This window comes from Heptranchias perlo, chromosome 15 (genome assembly GCF_035084215.1).
Source record: "Heptranchias perlo isolate sHepPer1 chromosome 15, sHepPer1.hap1, whole genome shotgun sequence".
In the NCBI taxonomy this organism is placed as follows: Eukaryota; Metazoa; Chordata; class Chondrichthyes; order Hexanchiformes; family Hexanchidae; genus Heptranchias; species Heptranchias perlo.
The window spans coordinates 3,860,663-3,886,289 of record NC_090339.1 but is presented as its reverse complement, the minus strand read 5'-3'; the positions used below and the strand labels follow the sequence as shown (position 1 = coordinate 3,886,289).

The following is a 25,627-nucleotide window of genomic DNA, read 5'->3' as shown; positions in this document are numbered from 1 at the left end:
TAAGAAAGGACATACTTGCTCTCGAGGCAGTACAAAGAAGGTTCACTCGGTTAATCCTGGGGATGAGGAGAGGTTGAGTAGATTGGGACTCTACTCATTGGAGTTCAGAAGAATGAGAGGCGATCTTATTGAAACATTTAAGATTGTGAAGGGGCTTGATCGGGTGGATACGGTAAGGATGTTCCCAAAGATGGGTGAAACTAGAACTAGGGGGCATAATCTTAGAATAAGGGGCTGCTCTTTCAAAACTGAGATGAGGAGAAACTTCTTCACTCAGAGGGTGGTGGGTCTGTGGAATTTGCTGCCCCAGGAAGCTGTGGAAGCTACATCATTAAATAAATTTAAAACAGAAATAGACAGTTTCCTAGAAGTAAAGGGAATTAGGGGTTACGGGGAGCGGGCAGGAAATTGGACATGAATTTAGATTTGAGGTTAGGATCAGATCAGCCATGATCTTATTGAATAGCGGAGCAGGCTCGAGGGGCCGATTGGCCTACTCCTGCTCCTATTTCTTATGTTCTTCTTATGTTAATAGGTCAGAAATAGGAGGGATCAGAAAAGGGGGCAAATGCGAGGCAATCTGAGATGAATTTGGAGTGCATGTTGTGTGGTAAATAAGGATGGTGGGCTGCAGGTGCAAGTTGCCACATGAGCATAGGATATAATGGCAATGACAGAGACCTGGCTCAAAGAAAGGGAGGATTAGGAACTTAATATTCCTGGCTACAATGTATTCAGGAATGATAGGGAGGGACGGAAAGAAAGGGTGGGGAGGGCAGTATTGATCAAATAAACTATTATAGCACTGGAAAGCTCCGAAAGCTTGTGATTTAAAATAAAACTGTTGGACTATAACCTGGTGTTGTGCAAGTCCTTACAAAGACAGAATCTATTTGGTTAGAATTAAGGAACAATCGAGGAGCTATTACACTACTGGGTGTATACTATCGGCCACCAAATAGTGGAAGGAGCAAATTTGCAGGAAATTACAGAAAGATGCAAGAACTATAGAGTAGTGATAATGGGGACTTCAATTATCCCAAATAGACTGGGATAATAACAGAGTAAAGGACAAAGAGGGGGAGGAATTCCTGAAAAATGTACAAGAGAACTCTCTTGAACAGTGTGTTTCCAGCCCAACGAAGCCCACTGCTGGATCTCGATCTGGGGAATGAAGTGGGGTGGGTGGAGCATGTTTCAGTGGGGGAGCATTTGGGGATCAGTAATCATAATATCATTAGGTTTAGAATAATTATGGAAAAGGACAAGGAACAATCAAATGTGAAAAAACTTAACTGGAGGAGGGTTAATTTCAATGAGGGATCTTGCCCAGGTGGATTGGAATCAAAAATTGGTTGACAAAACAGCATTTGATCAATGGGAGGAGCCTCGCACAGAGCAGTCCCGATAAACCGACTTTTAAGCCATTTCGTGGACTCCCTGTAATTTCTGCGGCCTGGATGAGTCCGTGTTTCACTGAGTGTGAGAGGTTGCACCTCCTGTTCCACTATTTAAAGGGGTTGCTCTTCAAGTTCTGGCTGCACTTCAGTCCTACTCTCCTGATATTTGGCCATCCAGTGGTGTGTGGGGGGAATGGACAAGTCGGAGGATCTCCCCCTGGGTCTGCTCCTGGGCTTGACCAAGGTGGCAATCTACAGGTTCAGGCAATTGGCCCTTTGGGGCAGTCGCTCTGACTATTCACCTCTCCCGCGGCATTCTCCGTGCCCGGGTGACCCTGGAGAAAGAGCTTGCAGTGTCTGCCGGTCAGCTTGAGGTTTTCCGCAGCTGGTGGGCAATGCAGGGACTGGAGTACATCGTCGACCAGGAACATAAAATCATGATTTAATTTGGTTCTTTTAATTGACCAGTCAGGATGGCGTGGGTGGCCCAATGTCATCAGATAAATGGGACATGTTCACCCTTCTCTTAAGGGGCTCAAACAAAAAAGACTAAGGATATAGAGATTAAAATAAAACACAAAAAGGAGGCTTATGATGAGTGTAAGGTTAATAATACAGTAGCGAACGAAACTGAATACAGAAAGTACAGAGGAGATCTAAAAAAAATCTTTTATAATCAGGAAAAGGATAGTCAAAGGAAGAGTGGGACCAATTAGGGACAATAAAGGAGATCTTCTTGTGGAGGCAGAGGGCATGGCTGAGGCACTAAATGAATACTTTGCCACCATCTTCACGAGAGAAGAGAATGCTGCCATTGCAGCAGTAAAGGAGGAGGTAATAGCGATATTGGATAGGATAAAAATAGATCAAGAGGAGGTACTGAAAAGATTGGCAATGCTCAAAGTAGAAAAGTCACCCGGTCCGGATGGGATGCATCCTAGGTTACTGAGGGAAGTAAGGGTGGAAATTGCAGAGGCTCTGGCCACAATCTTCCAATCCTCCTTAGATATGGGGATGATGCCAGAGGACTGGGGTATTGCAAATGATACACCCCTGTTCAAAAAAAGGCAGATAGATAAACCCGGCAATTACAAGCCAGTCAGCCTAACGTCTGTGGTGGGAAACTTTTAGTTGTCACTTGGAAAATGAAAGTCAGCACGGATTTGTTGAAGGAAAATCGTGTTTGACTAATATGAATGAGTTCTTTGATGAAATAATCGAGAGGGTTGATGAGGGTAGTACAGTTGAAGTATATATGGACTTTCAAAAGGCATTCAATGAAGTGCCACATAATAGACTTGTTAGCAAAATTAAAGCCCATGGGGTTAAAGGGATAATGGCAGAGAGTAGTGGTGAACGGTTGTTTTTCAGACTGGAGGGAAGTTTTCAGTGGTGTTCCCCAGGGGTCAGTATTAGGATCACTGCTCTTTTTGATATATATTAATGACCTGAACTCGGGTATAGAGGGTAGAATTTCAAAGTTTGCAGATAACACGAAACTCAGAAATGTAGTAAAGAATTGAAAGGATATTAACAGACTTCAGGAGGACATAGACAGACTGGTGAAATGGGCAGTCACATGGCAGATTAAATTTAATGCTGAGAAGTGTAAAGTGATTCATACAGGTAGGAAGAATGAGGGGAGGCAATATAAATTAAATGGTACAATTATAAAGGGAGTGCAGGAACAGAGAGACCTGGTGATGCATGAACATAAATCTTTGAAGATGACAGGAAGAGTTGAAAAGGCTGTTTAAAAAACATATGGGATCCTTGGCTCTATCAATAGAGGCATATGGGAAAAATTGGATCAGGGCCGTTTTTGGGTGCGGGTAGCGTGAGGTGCTATTACCCCGCGCCCAATGACCCCAGGGCAGGCAGGACTCCAGTATCGGCCAGCCCAAGGACTCACCTGCAATCAGTGGTCCATTCTGGGCCTTGCACATGGAATCAATGCAATTCGCACTTTCCACCACCAGGGGAGCTCAATCTCTTAAAGGGAGGATGTTTCTTCGAAATCTCTAAAATGTAACTGGTACCTGTTATTTACTGAAAATAACAGTCTGCTGTCTGCATGGAGTCTGAACGGAGATTAGACATCACACACGTAAAACACAGATGCAGGTCCTATGTTTACACACTGATGAGTTATGTTAAAACATTGAATAAAGCACGCGCACTACTAAATCCCACATCCTCCAATCTGCATGCCAGACCTCACCAATCTGCCGATCTGAGTTGGTACCAGGCCTGCGAGGGTGCATGCACCATGGTCCTCTGCTGATGCTGAGAGACCTTGGTGCAAGAGGTGGACAGAAGGAGGGACATCCTATATCCGCAGGGAGTGGTGGGGGGCAGTGCAAGAGGCCCTCCAGACATATATCCAAAAGGCAGTGGGAGGCAGCAGGGGACGCAGTCAATGCCAGGCGCACAGCATCATGAACATAGATGCAGTGCAGGAAGAAGTTCAATGCTTTGACACGAGTGGTCAAGGTGAGTGAGGTCAACTGTCAAGTGGCATCTCCGACCAACTGCACCACTAGCCGCATCCACTGCTCCACACACTACACCCTTCCAACACCCACATACCAACAAACACTTTCCATCAGTACTCAACTCTTCCAATCATAAAGGGAGGAGGAAAATCAGGGGATAAAGGGAGGAAAAATTAGTTGATCAATGGAGGCACAAAAGGGGCAATCAGGATAAAGGGAAGGAGGGGGAAATCGGTATAAATGAGGAAGGAGGTGGAAATCAGGAGATAAATATTGAGGGAGGTGAAAATCAGGGGATAAAGATGGAGGGAGGGGGAAATCAGGAGATAAATAGGGACAGAAGGGGAAATCGGGATAAAGGGGGAGGGAAGGGGAACATTGGATAAAGGGGAGAGAGGGGGAAATCAGCAGATAAAGGAGAAAGAGGGAAATCAGGGGATGAATGGAGTGAGGGAGCAAAGGGGCAATCTGGATAAAGGAAGGTGAACAGGAGATAAAGGTGTAAAGGATGGAATGAGGAGAAGCAGTGGGTAAGCAAAGAAAAGAAAGACCTTGATTTATCCTGCGACTTTCACGACCTCAGGATATCCCAGATGCTTTACAGCCAATTAAATACTTTTGAAGTGTTGTAATGTAGAGAGAAATGAGAGATTAAAGGAAAAATTGAAGTGAATGAGGGGTTCAGTGAAGTGTAATGGGAGATAAGGGAAGGGTAATGGGAGATAAGGGAAGGGTAATGGGAGATAAGGGAAGGGTAATGGGAGATAAGGGATGGGTAATGGGAGATAAGGGAAGGGTAATGGGAGATAAGGGATGGGTAATGGGAGATAAGAGCAGGGTAATGGGAGATAAGGGAAGGGTAATGGGAGATAAGGGAAGGGTAATGGGAGATAAGAGCAGGGTAATGGGAGATAAGGGAAGGGTAATGGGAGATAAGGGAAGGGTAATGGGAGATAAGGGAAGGGTAATGGGAGATAAGGGATGGGTAATGGGAGATAAGGGATGGGTAATGGGAGATAAGGGATGGGTAATGGGAGATAAGGGAAGGGTAATAGGAGATAAAAGCAGGGTAATGGGAGATAAGGGAAGGGTAATGGGAGATAAGGGATGGGTAATGGGAGATAAGGGAAGGGTAATGGGAGATAAGGGATGGGTAATGGGAGATAAGAGCAGGGTAATGGGAGATAAGGGAAGGGTAATGGGAGATAAGGGAAGGGTAATGGGAGATAAGAGCAGGGTAATGGGAGATAAGGGAAGGGTAATGGGAGATAAGGGAAGGGTAATGGGAGATAAGGGAAGGGTAATGGGAGATAAGGGATGGGTAATGGGAGATAAGGGAAGGGTAATAGGAGATAAAAGCAGGGTAATGGGAGATAAGGGAAGGGTAATGGGAGATAAGGGAAGGGTAATGGGAGATAAGGGATGGGTAATGGGAGATAAGGGATGGGTAATAGGAGATAAGGGAAGGGTAATGGGAGATAAGGGATGGGTAATGGGAGATAAGGGATGGGTAATGGGAGATAAGGGAAGGGTAATAGGAGATAAAAGCAGGGTAATGGGAGATAAGGGAAGGGTAATGGGAGATAAGGGAAGGGTAATGGGAGATAAGGGATGGGTAATGGGAGATAAGGGAAGGGTAATGGGAGATAAGGGAAGGGTAATGGGAGATAAGGGATGGGTAATGGGAGATAAGGGATGGGTAATAGGAGATAAAAGCAGGGTAATGGGAGATAAGGGAAGGGTAATGGGAGATAAGGGAAGGGTAATGGGAGATAAGGGATGGGTAATGGGAGATAAGGGAAGGGTAATGGGAGATAAGGGAAGGGTAATGGGAGATAAGGGAAGGGAAATGGGAGATAAGGGAAGGGTAATGGGAGATAAGGGAAGGTAATGGGAGATAAGGGAAGGTAATGGGAGATAAGGGAAGGGTAATGGGAGATAAGGGAAGGGTAATGGGAGATAAGGGAAGGGTAATGGGAGATAAGGGAAGGGTAATGGGAGATAAGGGATGGGTAATGGGAGATAAGGGAAGTGTAATGGGAGATAAGGGAAGGGTAATGGGAGATAAGGGATGGGTAATGGGAGATAAGGGAAGGGTAATGGGAGATAAGGGAAGGGTAATGGGAGATAAGGGATGGGTAATGGGAGATAAGGGAAGGTAATGGGAGATAAGGGATGGGTAATGGGAGATAAGGGATGGGTAATGGGAGATAAGGGATGGGTAATGGGAGATAAGGGATGGGTAATGGGAGATAAGGGAAGGTAATGGGAGATAAGGGATGGGTAATGGGAGATAAGGGAAGGGTAATGGGAGATAAGGGAAGGGTAATGGGAGATAAGGGATTGGTAATGGGAGATAAGGGATGGGTAATGGGAGATAAGGGAAGTGTAATGGGAGATAAGGGATTGGTAATGGGAGATAAGGGAAGTGTAATGGGAGATAAGGGAAGGGTAATGGGAGATAAGGGAAGGGTAATGGGAGATAAGGGATGGGTAATGGGAGATAAGGGAAGTGTAATGGGAGATAAGGGATTGGTAATGGGAGATAAGGGAAGTGTAATGGGAGATAAGGGAAGGGTAATGGGAGATAAGGGAAGGGTAATGGGAGATAAGGGATGGGTAATGGGAGATAAGGGAAGGGTAATGGGAGATAAGGGATGGGTAATGGGAGATAAGGGATGGGTAATGGGAGATAAGGGAAGGGTAATGGGAGATAAGGGATGGGTAATGGGAGATAAGGGAAGGGTAATGGGAGATAAGGGAAGGGTAATGGGAGATAAGGGAAGGGTAATGGGAGATAAGGGATGGGTAATGGGAGATAAGGGAAGTGTAATGGGAGATAAGGGAAGGGTAATGGGAGATAAGGGAAGGTAATGGGAGATAAGGGAAGGGTAATGGGAGATAAGGGATGGGTAATGGGAGATAAGGGATGGGTAATGGGAGATAAGGGATGGGTAATGGGAGATAAGGGAAGGGTAAAGGGAGATAAGGGATGGGTAATGGGAGATAAGGGATGGGTAATGGGAGATAAGGGATGGGTAATGGGAGATAAGGGAAGGGTAATGGGAGATAAGGGAAGGGTAATGGGAGATAAGGGATGGGTAATGTGAGATAAGGGAAGGGTAATGGGAGATAAGGGAAGGGTAATGGGAGATAAGGGAAGTGTAATGGGAGATAAGGGAAGGGTAATGGGAGATAAGGGATGGGTAATGGGAGATAAGGGAAGGGTAATGGGAGATAAGGGATGGGTAATGGGAGATAAGGGAAGGGTAATGGGAGATAAGGGATGGGTAATGGGAGATAAGGGATGAGTAATGGGAGATAAGGGATGGGTAATGGGAGATAAGGGATGGGTAATGGGAGATAAGGGAAGGTAATGGGAGATAAGGGAAGGGTAATGGAAGATAAGGGAAGGGTAATGGGAGATAAGGGAAGTGTAATGGGAGATAAGGGATGGGTAATGGGAGATAAGGGAAGGGTAATGGGAGATAAGGGATGGGTAATGGGAGATAAGGGAAGGGTAATGGGAGATAAGGGAAGAGTAATGGGAGATAAGGGATGGGTAATGGGAGATAAGGGAAGGGTAATGGGAGATAAGGGAAGGGTAATGGGAGATAAGGGATGGGTAATGGGAGATAAGGGATGGGTAATGGGAGATAAGGGATGGGTAATGGGAGATAAGGGAAGGTAATGGGAGATAAGGGATGGGTAATGGGAGATAAGGGAAGGGTAATGGGAGATAAGGTAAGGTAATGGGAGATAAGGGATGGGTAATGGGAGATAAGGGAAGGTAATGGGAGATAAGGGATGGGTAATGGGAGATAAGGGATGGGTAATGGGAGATAAGGGATGGGTAATGGGAGATAAGGGATGGGTAATGGGAGATAAGGGATGGGTAATGGGAGATAAGGGAAGGTAATGGGAGATAAGGGATGGGTAATGGGAGATAAGGGAAGGGTAATGGGAGATAAGGGATGGGTAATGGGAGATAAGGGAAGGTAATGGGAGATAAGGGATGGGTAATGGGAGATAAGGGAAGGGTAATGGGAGATAAGGGAAGGTAATGGGAGATAAGGGATGGGTAATGGGAGATAAGGGAAGGTAATGGGAGATAAGGGATGGGTAATGGGAGATAAGGGAAGGGTAATGGGAGATAAGGGAAGTGTAATGGGAGATAAGGGAAGGGTAATGGGAGATAAGGGAAGAGTAATGGGAGATAAGGGATGGGTAATGGGAGATAAGGGAAGGGTAATGGGAGATAAGGGAAGGGTAATGGGAGATAAGGGAAGGTAATGGGAGATAAGGGATGAGTAATGGGAGATAAGGGAAGGGTAATGGGAGATAAGGGAAGTGTAATGGGAGATAAGGGAAGGTAATGGGAGATAAGGGAAGGTAATGGGAGATAAGGGAAGGGTAATGGGAGATAAGGGAAGGGTAATGGGAGATAAGGGAAGGGTAATGGGAGATAAGGGATGGGTAATGGGAGATAAGGGAAGGGTAATGGGAGATAAGGGATGGGTAATGGGAGATAAGGGAAGGGTAATGGGAGATAAGGGAAGGGTAATGGGAGATAAGGGAAGGGTAATGGGAGATAAGGGAAGGGTAATGGGAGATAAGGGATGGGTAATGGGAGATAAGGGATGGGTAATGGGAGATAAGGGATGGGTAATGGGAGATAAGGGAAGTGTAATGGGAGATAAGGGAAGGGTAATGGGAGATAAGGGAAGGGTAATGGGAGATAAGGGATGGGTAATGGGAGATAAGGGAAGTGTAATGGGAGATAAGGGATGGGTAATGGGAGATAAGGGAAGGTAATGGGAGATAAGGGATGGGTAATGGGAGATAAGGGAAGGGTAATGGGAGATAAGGGAAGTGTAATGGGAGATAAGGGAAGGGTAATGGGAGATAAGGGAAGGTAATGGGAGATAAGGGATGGTAATGGGAGATAAGGGAAGGGTAATGGGAGATAAGGGAAGTGTAATGGGAGATAAGGGAAGGGTAATGGGAGATAAGGGATGGGTAATGGGAGATAAGGGAAGGGTAATGGGAGATAAGGGAAGGGTAATGGGAGATAAGAGCAGCGTAATGGGAGATAAGGGAAGGTAATGGGAGATAAGAGCAGGGTAATGGGACATAAGGGAAGGGTAATGGGAGATAAGGGATGAGTAATGGGAGATAAGGGAAGGGTAATGGGAGATAAGGGAATGGTAATGGGAGATAAGGGAAGGGTAATGGGAGATAAGAGCAGGGTAATGGGAGATAAGGGAATGGTAATGGGAGATAAGGGAAGGGTAATGGGAGATAAGGGAAGGGTAATGGGAGATAAGGGAAGGGTAATGGGAGATAAGGGAAGGGTAATGGGAGATAAGAGCAGGGTAATGGGAGATAAGGGAAGAGTAATGGGAGATAAGGGATGGGTAATGGGAGATAAGGGATGGGTAATGGGAGATAAAAGCAGGGTAATGGGAGATAAGGGAAGGGTAATGGGAGATAAGGGAAGGGTAATGGGAGATAAAAGCAGGGTAATGGGAGATAAGGGAAGGGTAATGGGAGATAAGGGAAGGGTAATGGGAGATAAGAGCAGGGTAATGGGAGATAAGGGAAGAGTAATGGGAGATAAGAGCAGGGAAATGGGAGATAAGGGCGGGTAATGGGAGATAAGGGAAGGGTAATGGGAGATAAGAGCAGGGTAATGGGAGATAAGGGATGGGTAATGGGAGATAAGGGATGGGTAATGGGAGATAATGGATGGGTAATGAGGGATAAGGGAGTGGGATAAGGTGGGGGACAAGCGAGTGGAGATGGGATAGGAGTTAAGGGAGAAGGAGGGGAATGGGCTATAAGGGAGGGGGGATAGGGAGATGGAATGTGTATAATGGAAGTGGGATAAGAGAGTGGTGTTACTCTGAGGGTATTGGGAGCACGATTGTATCTAAAGTCTTGGTAATGCTCCAACCCATCACTGTAACCGAACCCCAACGGTTAGATTCCTCTCAGCAGGAGAGAGGAGCTGCTCTGCTGATACTTGGGGGAGCTGCAAGGTTTTTGTGTGACTGCTGTAAAATACAGGAGAATGTCTGTATGTGCACATCAGAGATTGGGGTTAAATCTCCAGGAGATTCTTCCTACTTCCCTGAAAGATCTGCAGAAATCCCGGGGAAACACTTTAAACGCCGTTTACCCCGTTAATGCCGGGTTTCTGCGGATCTCCTGTCTAAGACATATTGGATGATTGCGAGAAGCCACATGGAAATTTAACCCCAATGTGTGTACATGGGACATGTGTCTCCTGACCGCGCAGCCTGTATGTGCCTCAGTGTCACTGATCCCATAATGGGGCCCCTCACAGCCTGTCCTCCCTCTCCCACCACTGTGGCCCAGGGCCTCCTTGCACATCCCACACTGGCCAGAATTTGTGGGACCATGGGAACAGGAGCAGGCCATTCAGCCTCTCGAGCCTGTTCCCCCATTCAGTTCGATCACGGCTGATCTGTACTTGAACTCCATTTACCATAACTCCAAATCTAATAAAAATCTATCAATCTCGGCCTTGAAAGCTCAAATTGACCCCCAGCTTCCATGGTTTTTTGGGGAGAGAATTCCAGATTTCCACCACCCATTGTGTGAGAAATGCTTCCTGATTTCCCCCCCGAATGACCTAGCTCTATAAAATAGAAGCATAACCTCCTCCCCTTCATATTCCAGCCCCCTTCAGATAAAGGCCAACATTCCATTAGCCTTTTGATTGCTTTTTGCACCTGGCCACTGGCTTTTCATGATTTCTGTACTTGGACTCTCAAATCTCTTTGCTTCTCTACAGTTTCTCGTTTCTCACCATTTAGAAAATACTCCAATTTCTCTTTCTTGGATGCAAAGTTGATGACCTCACACTGGTCCACATTGAACCCCGTTTCCCACAGTTTTGCCCACTCACTTAATCTGCCTCTGTCGCTTTGCAACCTCCTGCTCCTATCTGCACTGCTCACTTTCCCTCCTGACTTACTGTCATCTGCAAACTTACATATACCCCTCTCTATTCCTTCATCCAAGTCATGAATAAATATGGTGAAACGCTGATGCCCCAGTGCAGATCCCTAGGGAACACAACTTGTCATATCCCACCAATCAGAGTATGTACCCTTTATCCCCATTCCCTGTCTCCTATCTTCCAACCATTTTCCAACCAATTTCCAACCCGTCAAAAGGTTACCTCCAATTCTGTGAGCTCTCATTTTTGCTCATAATCTCTTGTGTGGAACTTCATCGAATGCCTTCTGGAAATCCATATAGTCACACATCCATGGACACTCCCTTATCAACCTTATTAGTGACCTCCTGAAAAAATTCAATTATAACTAGGAGTAGTGCTGGTCCCATTTCCCCATGAAATGGAACCGCTTGTTCCCACACCAGTCTTTCAGACACCCATTTATTTTCCTGATCTGTTTGTCCCGATGCCAATTAGCCCGTGGCTCGGGTAGTAATCCTGAGATTATTACCCCCGAGGTCCTGCTTTTTAATTTAGCTCCTAGCTCCTGACACTCCCTCAGCCGGACTTCCTCCCTGCTCTTTCCTGTCATTGGTTCCGACATGGATCACAACAACTGGCTCTTCCCACTCCCTTTCCAAGTTCCTTTCCAGCCTATTCGAGATATCCATTCCCCTGGAGGCAACACAACCTCCTGGACTCTCAATCGTCACTGCAGAGGATAATCTCTATCCCCCTAATTATCGATTCCCCTCAAACTACAACCTTCCTATTCTGCTGGTCTCCCCCTTGGACTGCCTCCTGCCTCACGGTGCCTTGGTTAACATTCTGGCCATCCTCCCCGCAGCCTTCCTCCTGATCCCCACAGGTAGCAAGTACATCTCACCTGTTGGACAGGACCAGATTCTGCGGTTCCTCCTTCCCTCCACTCGGTTCCCCTTACCCTGCTGACTGTCAGTCACACATTCCTCTTCCTGACCCTGCATCTCTCCACATGGAGTGACTGTGTTCTGGATGAAACTATCCAGAGATTCCTCCCCCTCCCTTGAGTGTCAGAGTGCCTGACCCATTGCACCACCCGGTTCCGATTGTTTCCACTAGCCCGTGCATATAGGTAATCGTCCAGCTAGATCAGAATGGCCATTTCCAATTGAAACAGCAGCCAGAAAGGCTCTGTATTACGAGAACTTACAATGTCCAACAGGGGCTTCCTGTGGTAAATCAAGTGTATTTAAGAGGCCTGACAAACTTAATTCGCCTCTTAGATGTGCCTTTCTGAGATTTGGCCGTGCTGATTGGTATCCCAAAGGAGCCTGTCCAGGCAGCTGTCATTTTCTACAAGTATTTCTTGGAATGAACAGGGAGATCATAGAAAAGATACAGTTACATCTTGGCACGAGCTCCACCTTTGTCATATCAACAGAGAACGGTGAGGTGGGGGGGCAGGGAGGACTGAATTTAAAATTCTCATCCTTGTGTTCAAATCCTTCCATGGCCTCACCCCTCCCTATCCCTGTAACCTCCTCCAGCCCTACAACCCTACGAGCACTCTGCGTTCCTCCTCCTGGCCTCTTGTGCATGCCCGATTTCCTTCACCGCACCATTGGGGGCCATGCCTTCAGCTGCCTAGGCCCTAAGTTCTGAAATTCTCTCCCGAAACCTCTCCACCTCTCTCTCCTCCTTTAAGACGCTCCTTAAAAGCTGTCTCTTTGACCAAGCTTTTGGTCACCTGTCCTAATGTCTCCTTCTTTGGCTCGGTGTCAAATTTTGTCTGATAACGCTCCTGTGAAGCACCTTAGTACAGTTTACTGCGTTAAAGGTGCCATATAAATGCAAATTGTTGTTGTTGTTGAATCTCCCTCCCCTGAAGGTGCTGACTCTCTCCCCCCTCCCCTGAAGGTGCTGACTCTCTCCCCCCTCCCCTAAAGGTGCTGACTCTCTCCCCCCTCCCCTGAAGGTGCTGACTCTCTCCCCCCTCCCCTGAAGGTGCTGACTCTCTCCCACCTCCCCTGAAGGTGCTGACTCTCTCCCCCGTCCCCTGAAGGTGCTGACTCTCTCCCCCCTCCCCTGAAGGTGCTGACTCTCTCCCCCCTCCCCTGAAGGTGCTGACTCTCTCCCCCCTCCCCTGAAGGTGCTGACTCTCTCCCCCCTCCCCTGAAGGTGCTGACTCTCCCCCCCCCCCCCTCCCCTGAAGGTGCTGACTCTCTCCCCCCTCCCCTGAAGGTGCTGACTCTCTCCCCCCTCCCCTGAAGGTGCTGACTCTCTCCCCCCTCCCCTGAAGGTGCTGACTCTCTCCCCCCTCCCCTGAAGGTGCTGACTCTCTCCCCCCTCCCCTGAAGGTGCTGACTCTCTCCCCCCTCCCCTAAAGGTGCTGACTCTCTCCCCCCTCCCCTGAAGGTGCTGACTCTCTCCCCCCTCCCCTGAAGGTGCTGACTCCCCTCCCCTCCCCTGAAGGTGCTGACTCTCTCCCCCCTCCCCTGAAGGTGCTGACTCTCTCCCCCCTCCCCTGAAGGTGCTGACTCTCTCCCCCCTCCCCTGAAGGTGCTGACTCTCTCCCCCCTCCCCTGAAGGTGCTGACTCTCTCCCCCCTCCCCTGAAGGTGCTGACTCTCCCCCCTCCCCTGAAGGTGCTGACTCTCTCCCCCCTCCCCTGAAGGTGCTGACTCTCTCCCCCCTCCCCTGAAGGTGCTGACTCTCTCCCCCCTCCCCTGAAGGTGCTGACTCTCTCCCCCCTCCCCTGAAGGTGCTGACTCTCTCCCCCTCCCCTGAAGGTGCTGACTCTCTCCCCCCTCCCCTGAAGGTGCTGACTCTCTCCCCCCTCCCCTGAAGGTGCTGACTCCCCTCCCCTCCCCTGAAGGTGCTGACTCTCTGCCCCCTCCCTGAAGGTGCTGACTCTCTCCCCCCTCCCCTGAAGGTGCTGACTCTCTCCCCCCTCCCCTGAAGGTGCTGACTCTCTCCCCCCTCCCCTGAAGGTGCTGACTCTCTCCCCCCTCCCCTGAAGGTGCTGACTCTCTCCCCCCTCCCCTGAAGGTGCTGACTCTCTCCCTCCACAAGTGGTAGGAAGAATGAGGAGAGGCAATAAAATTAAATGGTACAATTTTAATGGTCGTGCAGGAACAGAGAGACCTGGGGGTGCATGTACACAAATCTTTGAAGGTGACAGGATAAGTTGATAAGTCTGTTTTCAAAAAAAAAAATGGGATCCTGGACCTTATCAATAAAGGCAGAGAGTACAAAAGCAAGCAAGTTATTCTAAACCTTTATAAATCACTGGTTAGGCCTCAGCCGGAGTATCGGAAAGACAAAAAAACTGGGATTGTTCTCCTTAATGCAAAGAAGGATAAGGGGAGATTTACTGGAGGTGTTCAAAATTATGAAGGGTCCATGTAGATAGGGAGCATCTGTTCCCACTGGCAGGAGGGTCGGTAACCAGAGGACACAGATTTTAAGATAATTGGCAAAAGAACAAAGGGTGAGGTGAGGAGAATGTTTTTTATGCAATGTGTAGTTATCATCTGGAATGCGTTGCCTGAAAGGTGCCTGAGGTCGATAGAGCTCGAAGAGATGGCGTATCCCAGTGACTGCATTCCTATTGAAACATAGGTGGTGGAGGCAGGTCTCTTCTGCAGCTCCTGGGACAAGGAATTGTTTGTGCCAGATGCCCAAACTGCCGCTGACTTTCTTGCCTCTTCCAGAAAATCCTCTTCCTCATCCTAATCCAGGAATGCCAGTAAAATCTCGGACCGAGTTCCCATGCTGACCTCTTTACTTGCTGCATGTGATTTAAGTGGCTGATTGTTTAGAAACGCAAAAAAAATGCTTTTGCATACAGCACAGAAACAGGCCATTCGGCCCAACTGGTCTAAGTCGGCATTTATGCTCCACATGAGCCTTCTCCCTCCCGACTTCATCTAACCCTATCAGGATACCCTTTATTCCTCGTGCTTATCTAATTTCCCCTTAAATGCATCTATTTGCCTCATCTACTCCTTATGTTAGCCTGTTCCACATTCTAACCACTCTTTGGGTAAAGAAGTTTCTCCTGAATTCCCTATTGGATTTATTAGCGACTATTTTATATTAATGACCTCTAGTTTTGGACTGACCCGTAAGTGGAAACATTTTCTCCACATCTACCCTATCAAACCCTTTCATATCTTGAAGACCTCATTATCGTCACCCTCAAACTTCTCTTTTCCTGATAAGTGTATCCTCTCAGTTCTGAATCCAAAACAAGCAAAATGTTCCTTTATTTATAGATTATTTCTCTACTAGCAGATCTCCCTTTCTGCTGCTGACGGTGAGTTAGAGGAGATCCTGTTTTGCCGACCCCATGACCTTTCAAATGGTTCTGCCATAGCAGTTGTCGTAGCAACCCCTGCAATGAGAAGACCGGTAAGTTAAAAAGCCGGTTGAAGATTAGTGAAGGGATAACAGGCTGTTTGATAAAGTTTGATAAAGACATTCAGAGAATTTAATATAATCACTTTAAACATACGATCCAACAAAGGACGATTTAGTTGTTCGATCCACACTGACGTGAAAGATGAGTTTAAAAAAAACTAGAATCCTGTTCAAGATTACTGTAGCTTATTAAGGCAGTTAAAGAGTTAATGTTGTATAGCGGGAAAGTATAATCACATTCAATGGCTTTTAAAGAGTTCAGTGCTGAGAAGCCAATCTGAATATTTGTAAGACCATAAGACACATAAGAGATAAGAACCATTCGGCCTCTTGAGCCTGCTCCACCATTCAATGAGATCATGGCTGATCTGATTTTTACCTCAACTCCACTTTCCCGCCTTTTCCCCATATCCTTTGACTCCCTTGCTGATCAAAAATTTGTCCAACTCAGCCTTGAATGTATTCAATGACTCAGCCTCCACAGCTTTTTGGCGTAAAGAATTCCAAAGTTTAAGACCTTCTGGGAGAAGAAATTCCTCCTCATTTCCGTCTTAAACGGGCGATCCCTTATTCTGAGACTATGCCCCCTCGTTTTAGATTCCCCCACGAGGGGTAAAATCCTCTCAGCATCTACCCTATCGAGTCCCCTCAGAATCTTGTATGTTTCAATAAGATCTCCTCTCATTCTTCTAAACTCCAATGAGTATAGACCCAACCTGTTCAATCTTTCCTCATAAGACAACCCTTCCATACCTGGAATCAACCTAGTGAGCCTTCTCTGAACTGCCTCCAATGCAAGTATGTCCTTCCTTAAATAAGGGCACCAGAACTGTACGCAGTACTCCAGATGTGGTTTCACCAGCACCCTGTACAGTTGTAGCATGACTTCCCTGCTTTTATACTCCATCCCCCTGGAAATAAAGGCTTTTTCTTTCAACCTGATACCATCCTTTACTTCCTTAGTTAGCCATGGTTGGTTCACCCTTTTTGTGGCGTCTTTCCTCCTCACAGGGATATATTTTTGTTGTGGGTCATAAAATGTCTTTTTAAATGTTTGCCACTGCTTATCCACCAACATACCATCTAATCTGTTTACCCAGTCCACTTTAGCCAATTCCACCCTCATTCCTTTATAATTGCCCTTATTTAAGTTTAATACAGTAGTTTCAGACCCAAGATCCTCGCTGTCAAACTGGATGTGAAATTCTATCATGTTATGATCACTGCTTCCCAAGGGATCCTTTATTTTGAGATCATTAATTAATCATGTTTTGTTACCCATTACCAGATCCAAAATGGCCTGTTCCCTAGTTGGTTCCCCGATGTATTGGTCTAAGAAACAGTCCCTAATACACTCTATGAACTCCTCCTCAGGGCTATTTTTGCCAATTTGATTTGTCCAATCTATGTGAAAGTTAAAATCTCCCATGATTATTGCATTACCTTTTTTACAAGCCCCCCCTTATTTCCTGATTAATATTTTGCCCTACAGTGTAGCTACTGTTAGGGGGCCTATATACTGCTCCCATCAGTGATTTCTTTCCCTTGCTGTTTCTTACCTCCACACAAATTGATTCGACATCTTGATCTTCTGAGCCAAGATCATTTCTCACTATTGTACCAATTTCATCCTTTATTATCAGAGCTACCCCACCACCTTTACCTTTTTTCCGATCCTTCTGAAATGTTAAATAACCCTGAATATTTAGCTCCCAACCTTGGTCACCTTGCAACCACATGTCTATAATGGCCACAAGAGCATACCCATTTGTTTCTATTTGTGCCATCAATTCATCTATCTTATTACGAATGTTGCGCGCATTCAGATAAAGAACCTTTAATTTTGTCTTTTTGCCATTCTTTCCTACCCTGGCCCCATTTGCTTGTGCACTCTTATGTTTGTACACTCTGTCACTTCCTGACACACTCTGTTTATCATTACCCCCATCATTTTCCTGTACTACTTCCTTGTCTTTTCTCTTTATCAATCTAAACTTCGCCCCACCTGAACCCTCCACCCCCATTTAATTTAAAACCTTCTCTACCGCCCTAGTTATTCGGTTTGCCAGAACACTGGTCCCAGCATGTTCAGGTGAAGCCTGTCCCAACGGAACAGCTCCCTCTTTCCCCAGTACTAGTGCCAGTGCCCCATGAATCGAAACCCACTTCTCCCACACCAATCTTTGAGCCACGCATTCATCGCTCTGATCTGATTGACCCTGTGCCAATTTGCTCGTGACTCAGGTAATAATCCAGAGATTATCACCTTTGTGGTTCTGCTTTTTAATTTAGTCCCTAGCTGCTCAAACTCCCTCAGCAGAACCTTTTTCTTAGTCCTACCTATGTCGTTGGTACCTACGTGGACCACGACAACTGGATCCTCCCCCTCCCACTGCAAGTTTCTCTCCAGCCCTGAGGAGATGTCCTTAACCCTGGCACCGGGTAGGCAACACAGCCTTCGGGACTCTCGCTCTTGGCTGCAGAGAACAGTGTCTATCTCTCTAACTAGACTGTTGCCTACTACATTTGATGCTCTAATTTCCTCACCTACTTCTTTTAATACCCTGGGGTGGAAACCATCAGGTCCTGGAGATTTATCTATCTTCAGTCTCATTATTTTCTCCATTACCATTTTTTTACTTATATTAAATCCAGTACGTTCCTCCCCTTCATTTATTTTTGCTTTTTCTCGTATCTCTGGTACTTTACCCTCTAATGTGAAGACCGAAGCAAAGTAAGTATTTAGTAAGTCTGCCATTTCCTGATTTTCAATTATAATATCACCTGCTTAAGAGGCCCACATTACCCTTAGTCACCGTCTTTCTCTTGATATACTTGTACAAACCTTTAGTGTTGTCCTTGATATCCCTGGCGAGATTTTTCTCATATCCCCTTTTCGAAGCTTTGAATACTTTATTTCTATCCCTTTGCTGTTGTTTATTTCTCTCCCGATCTGCAGGATCTCGACTGTTCTTTTCATTCCTATAAGCACTTTCTTTAGCTTTATACCACCTCTCACTTCTGGAATACAAGACTAAGCTATAAGGATTTCAGTCATTTTCATGGTGTAAATAATTTGACAATTAATTTCAGCGGATATTTCACTCCGTTCTTCAACTCCTCTCTGAACTTTCTCTGGGTCGCTGCATAAATACACGTGTTGGTGCAGCAACTCAGGAGCTGAAGCAAGAACGCTACTTCTTGGGCGATGTACAAAGGGTCATTGGGACCAGAGGAAGTATATTGGTTTGCAATCTGTACATACAGGAAAACGATAAGATACATCGTCCAAAACAAAATGAAACTACCAGTCACAGCGAAGAGTAAGATGATGGACTTCTTCCGGTTCTCCATCTCTGGGTCATGGTGACTCTCACCATTGCTGTGGCCCCGCAGTCTCCTGCGGACTCTACCAGACACCACGATGTGTCTGACAGTCAGGGCATTGAGCAGCAAAATCAAACCGAAAGCAATAAATGAGCTTAACATCGTGTCGATTAAGTCAAAGGCTGTCCATGCCAGTGAAGTATAATAATTTGGTATTAAGTTACAATACCATGGTACACCATCGGTTATGTAGCTAGGTTCATATGCAAAGTACCAGGGAATGTTTTTTAAACAGAACAGCACACTGACAGTTGCTATCACAGCAGCCGCGCATTTTCTGGTGCAATATTTTGTTTTCAGCTTCTGACAACAAATGGCTACAAAGCGATCGAAGGTGAAAGCTACCGTTAACCAGACCGAACTGTCTCTGGCTGCGAACAGCAAGACGGCTCTGAGACGACACAGCGGAGTCATGTACAGGAAACTGACCGGGAGAAAAAGCCCATTGATCCGATTCAATATCACACCGGCGATGGTGACCAGTAGATCGGACACCGCCATGGCCAACAGGTAGTGAGTGACGCATCGGGATAGACCGCACTTTCCTCGGGACAGGATCACAATCGCTGCTACATTCGCTGTAGGAAAGAGGGGAAATCAGAGATTGGATTCAGAGCAAACACGTCGGGTTTGACAGGAGTTGGTGTGAGATTTACAGCTTTCTCAATGCCTGGACATTAATCCCTGTACTTCATGTGGAGCATAAACACTGGCATAGACCAGTTGGGCCGAATGGCCTGTTTCTGTGCTGTAGATTCTATATAATTCTCTGTATTCGTGTCAGTGCTTTGTGGGGTAAGAAACTGATAGGTTACAGTATGAATATATCATTCTGTACATCACCTGTCATTAATCGTAGACCTATCATGCAGCGATATTAAATAGGGTGGTCACCTCTGGTTGGACGCATTCCTGGAGGTTTCATTACATGACCTCCCATCTCCAACCACTGGGCCCATCTCCCAATATTCTTATAACTAATAAACAAACGATTCAAAGAAAATGAAACAAAAACACAACTTCTTTTAATGCCCCTGTTACTTTTCTCCTGGGTTGCTCCTAGCAGTATCCAGGAGATTAATCTTTAATTCCTGAAGACTCCAGTACAATCCTGGAGAGTTGGCAACCCTAATATTAAGGACACTTTTTAGATAAGAAAAAATTATTATTCATCTTCATTAAGATGCTACTGTTGAGGAATGGAACTCTTCCCATTTTAGGTATCCCAGTATGAGCATCAAGGATTCCCGAGTCAGCAGAGTAAAGCTCCCTGTACTCTGACCCAACAACAGGCCACTGCCTCAGTCTCACAAGAGTATCCACTATTCCACCAGTGTGACTTTTCCCCATGTACCACACCAGTCATCCTGCCAATTCGTACCAGGTTTGGGACAGTTTTGGTCTTTGAACCCAGTCTCATCAGAAACTCCATTCAATCCATTGAACCAGCCTTATTTCTCAGCCTTGGCTCATTGGGAGCACTCTCACCTATGAATCAGGCGGTCATGGGTTCAAGTTCCACTCCAGAGACTTGAGCTCCACAATCTACACTGAGACTCAAGTGCAGTACTGAGGGAGTGCTGCACTGTCAGAGATGCCGTCTTTTGGATGAAACGTTAAACCGAGGGTCCTGTCTGCCCTCTCAGGTGGATGTAAAGTATCCTATGGATCTATTTGAAGAAGAGCAGCGGAGTTCTCCCTGGTGTCCTGGCGAATATTTATCACTCAACCAACACCTAAAACAAATGATCTGGTCATTATCTCATTGCAGTTTGTGGGAGCTTGCTGTGCGCAAATTGGCTGCCGCATTGCCTACATTACAACAGTGACAACACTTCAAACATAATTGGCTGTAAGGTGAGAGTGACTGCCCTTGACATCAAGGCAGCATTTGACCGAGTGTGGCACCAATGAGCCTTAGTAAAATTGAAGTCAATGGGAATCAGGGGGAAAACTCTCCAGTGGCTGGAGTCATACCTCGAGCAAAGGAAGATGGTAGTGGTTGTTGGAGGCCAATCATCTCAGCCCCAGGACATTGCTGCAGGAGTTCCTCAAGGCAGTGTCCTCGGCCCAACCATCTTCAGCTGCTTCATCAATGACCTTCCCTCCATCATAAGGTCAGAAATGGGGATGTTTGCTGATGATTGCACAGTGTTCAGTTCCATTCGCAACCCCTCAGATAATGAAGCAGTCTGTGCCCGCATGCATCAAGACCTGGACAACATCCAGGCTTGGGCTCATAAGTGGCAAGTAACAATCGCGCCAGATAAGTGCCAGGCAATGACCATCTCCAACAAGAGAGAGTCTAACCACCTCCCCTTGACATTCAACGGCATTACCATCGCCGAATCCCCCACCATCAACATCCTGGGGGTCATCATTGACCAGAAACTTAACTGGACCAGCCACATAAATATTGTGGCTATGAGAGCAGGTCAGAGGCTAGGTATTCTGCGGCGAGTGACTCACCTCCTGACTCCCCAAAGCCTTTCCACCATCTACAAGGCACAAGTCAGGATTGTGATGGAATACTTTCCACTTGCTTGGATGAGTGCAGCTCCAACAACACTCAAGAAGCTCGACACCATCCAAGGTAAAGCAGCTTGCTTGATTGGCACCCCATCCACCACCCTAAACATTCACTCCCTTCACCACTGGCGCACTGTGGCTGCAGTGTGCACCATCCACAGGATGCGCTGCAGCAACTCGCCAAGGCTTCTTCGACAGCACCTCCCAAACTTGCGACCTCTGCCACCTAGAAGGACAAGAGCAGCAGGCACATGGGAACAACACCACCTGTACGTTCCCCTCCAAGTCACACACCATCCCGACTTGGAAATATATCGCCGTTCCTTCATCGTCGCTGGGTCAAAAACCTGGAACTCCCTTCCTAACAGCACTGTGGGAGAACCGTCACCACACGGACTGCAGCAGTTCAAGAAGGCGGCTCACCTCCACCTTCTCAAGGGCAATTAGGGATGGGCAATAAATGCCGGCCTCGCCAGCAACGCCCACATCCCATGAACGAAGAAAAAAAAAAAAAAATTGGCTGTAAAGCACTTTGGGACGTCCTGAATTTGTGACAGGCGCTTCGTAAATGCAAGTTCTTTCCTTTTCTCAGGGGTCTCAATTTTTGCAGAGATGTCAGAATTGACAAAGGTATTGTTGGCCAGGGGCTGCAGAAACCTATAGAGGTTAATTCGAAGTGCTAACAAAGACACTGACTTTTAAACTGAGGTGACCTGGAGTTCAGTCACTGGTCTGAACTGGCCAGAACCGGTTTGAATTCGTTCCGCTTCTTCGAGGGACAAAGGAGCTTTGATGAGACACCAGGCCTTATTTAGAAAAGGAGTATTGAGGTGATGCTACCTCGCCCCTTGGAACAGAGCCAATCAGGGGATGACATTGACCACTCCAGCAACTTTGAGCCAATCGGAGAAGACAGCATCATTTGAAAAGACAGACTTGGAAATAAAACTGAAGAATTGCAGGCTTGGTGCCAGGGAGCGAGAGTGTGTTTTTGAGGGAGATTAACCATCGTGGAAGTAGGGACCCAACGTCAGGGACGTAGAGACTACGTCGAGAGTGAGAGAGCAAATTGCCTGGCCAGCATTACCTCTCCTTTCTGGGTAATATAATATCCTTTCTATTCTGTGACCACTCAGGGAGTGTTAGTCAGAGAAACCTAGTGGGTGTGCGTTTAAATCTTAATACTCAGGGAGTGTTAGTCAGGGAAACCTAGTGGGTGTGCGTTTAAATCCTAGTTTGAGTATAAAACTGTATAACCTGCTGTAAACTACATGCCTATATCTAACTAGACGTATAAGCGGTATGTACATGATCTAATGACGTTAATAAAGCGAATTGAGAATTAAGAGAGAATTGACTCTTCCTCTGTGTACTAAGCTAAAACCGTTAACCGGTGACTTCTGGTCAACAGTACCATACATTAAATATTTTTATTAAAATACTGGTTGTAGGTGAACATATTAATAATTTCAGGAAACCTAAATGTTGCTACATGGTATCTGTAAAAATAACTCTTTTAGTCTTCAATTTGAACTGACACAAAACAAGTTTATTAAACTGAACATAAGAAATAGGAGCAGGAGTAGGCCATAAGGCCCCTCAAGCCTGCTCCGCCATTCAATAAGATCATGGCTGATCCTTTACCTCAACTCCACTTTCCCACCCGATCCCCATATCCCTTGATTCCCTTCCCAAAATCTAATGATCTCAATCTTGAATATACTCAATGATTCACCATCCACACCCCTCTGGGGTAGAGAATTCCAAATATTCACAACCCTTGGGGTGATGCAATTTTTCCTTATCTCATTGCTACATGGCCGACCCCTTTTCTTGAGATTATGACCCCTAGTTCTCGACTCTCCAGCCAGAGGAAACAGCTTCTCCGCACCTATCCTGTCAAGCCCTCTAAGACTGTTATAGGTTTCAATCAGATCACCTCTCATTCTTCTAAACTCCAGAGAATATAGGCCCATTCTACTCAATCTCTCCTCATAGGACAACCCAGTCATCCCAGGAATCAGTCTAGTGAACATTTGTTACACCCCTTCTAAGGCAAGTGTATCCTTCCTTAGGTAAGGAGACCAAAATTGTACTCAGTAATCCAGGTGTGGTCTCACCAAAGCCCTATATAATTGCCGAAAGACATCCTTATTCTTATTCTCCAACCCCCTTGCAATGAAGGCTAACATATCATTTGCCTATCTAATTACTTGCTGTACCTGCATGTTAACTTTCTGTACAAGGACACCTAAATCCCTCTGAATATCAACATTTCTTCATCTCTCACCTTTTAAAAAATATTCTGCTTTTCTATTCTTCCTACCAAAGTGGATAATTTCACATTTCCCCACATTATACTCCATCTGCCACCTTCTCACTTAACCTGTCTATATTCCTTTGCAGTCTCTTTGTGTCCTCCTCACAGCTTACTTTCCACCTAGCTTTGTATCATCTGCAAACTTGGATACATTACACTCGGTTCTCTCATCTAAGTCATTGAGATATATTGTAAAAGCTGAGGCCCAAGCACTGATCCTTGCGGCACCCCACTAGTTACAGCCTGCCAACCTGAAAATGACCCGTTTATTCCTACTCTCTGTTTTCTGTCCGTTAACCAATCCTCTATCCATGCTAATATATTACCCCCAATCCCATGAGCCCTAATCTTGTGTCACAACCTCTTGTGTGGCACCTTATCAAATGCCTTTTGAAAATCCAAATATACTACATCCACTGGTTCCCCTTTATCTACCCTGCTAGTTACACCCTCAAAAAACTTTAACAGTTTTGTCAAACTCGATTTCCCTTTCATAAAACTGTGTTGACTCTGCCTCATCATATTATGATTTTCTAAGTGCCCTGCTACTACATCCTTAATAATAGATTCTAGCATTTTCCCGCCTACTGATGTCAGGCTAACTGGCCTGTAGTTCCCTGTTTTCTCTCTCCCTCCTTTCTTGAATAGCGGGGTTACATTTGCTACCTTCCAATCCATGGGGTTTGCTCTGGAATCTAGGGAATTCTGGAAGATCTAAACCAATGCATCCACTAACTCTGCAGCCACCTCTTTTAAATGTAGGCCATCAGGTGCAGGGGATTTGTCGGCTTTTAGTCCCATTAATTTCTCTAGTACTTTTTCTTTACTAATCGTAATTACTTTAAGTTCCTCACTCTCATTAGACCCTTGGTTCCCCACTATCTCTGGTATTTTTTTGTGTCTTGTACTGTGAAGACAGATACAAGATATTTGTTTAACGACTGCCATTTCCTTATTCTCCATTATAATTTCTCCAATCTCCACCACTAAGGGACCCACTTTTGCCTTTGCTAATCTCTTCCTTTTTACATACCTGTAGAAGCTCTTACAATCAGGCTTACTACTCTTTTTGGCAACATTGTAAGCATCTTCTTTTAATCTAATACTATCCTTAACTTCTCTAGTTAGCCATGGTTGGACCACTTTTCCTGTGGAGTTTTTATTCCTCAATAGAATGTATATTTGTTGAGAATTATGAATTATTTCTTTAAATGTTCACCATTGCTTATCTACCGTTATATCTTTTAATCTAATTTCCCAATCTACCTTAGCCAACTCGCCCCTCATACCTATGTAATTGGCTTTGTTTAAATTTAAGACCCTTGTTTCGGACTTAACTACATCACTCTCAAACCCAATATGAAATTCATCATATTATGATCATTCTATTCCAGAGATTCCTTAACGATAAGATTACTAATTAACCCAGTCTCATTACACAATACTAGATTAAAAATAGCCTGTTCCCAAGTTGACATATTGTTCTAGAAAACTACTTCAATACATTCCACGCTGGAAAAACTCAGCAGGTCGGGCAGCGTCTGTGGAGAGAGAAACTGAGCTAAGGTTTCAGGTCAATTGCCTTGCATCAGAACTGAATACATATATTATAATTATTAGAGACACAGCGGGAGCAGTGATACAATGATAGACCCATTTACACAATTAATAACCAGCCCAGTGACTTACCAGGGACACCAACGGCTGCAATTATAGGGTAGCAGATGGCATACGCCAGACCAGTTATTCGACCATGCATTTCCTGAGAGAAGCTCTGATGTTTGGTTGGGTCAGAGGCAACAGCTTTGACTGAGACGTTGGAGGGAGCCGTTATTTATATCAGATTGTACCGTCATTGTCATTAGTTACAGGCATTTGAACAAACAGAATATTCTCATTAGCGGCAGTCAGTTGAGAAATATTACGTAATAGAATGTGGTTAAATGGTTAAATGGCACTGCTGTACAGGGAAACACACAATGACGGGAATGTTTTAATATATATTCCAGAAAAGTAAACAGATTGCATAGTCTGAAGTAAACTGAAGATCAGGCTGCAGTTATTGATTTCACACTGTTGATGTAATGTGGGGCGTTCGCAGCAAT

The 25,627-nt window shown here is 45.7% G+C and overlaps 1 protein-coding gene across 1 annotated transcript; it reads right to left on the bottom strand.

Annotated features, from left to right (window-relative positions):
• Positions 1-18,346: 18,346 nt before the first annotated feature.
• Positions 18,347-25,281, bottom strand: LOC137333174 (probable G-protein coupled receptor 139). Its single transcript, XM_067997359.1, has 2 exons — positions 25,212-25,281; positions 18,347-19,251 (listed from the first exon to the last, which is right to left on the bottom strand). Exons 1-2 carry the CDS (start codon positions 25,279-25,281, stop codon positions 18,347-18,349), a joined length of 975 nt encoding a protein of 324 aa, XP_067853460.1.
• Between the last annotated feature and the right edge of the window lie 346 nt (positions 25,282-25,627).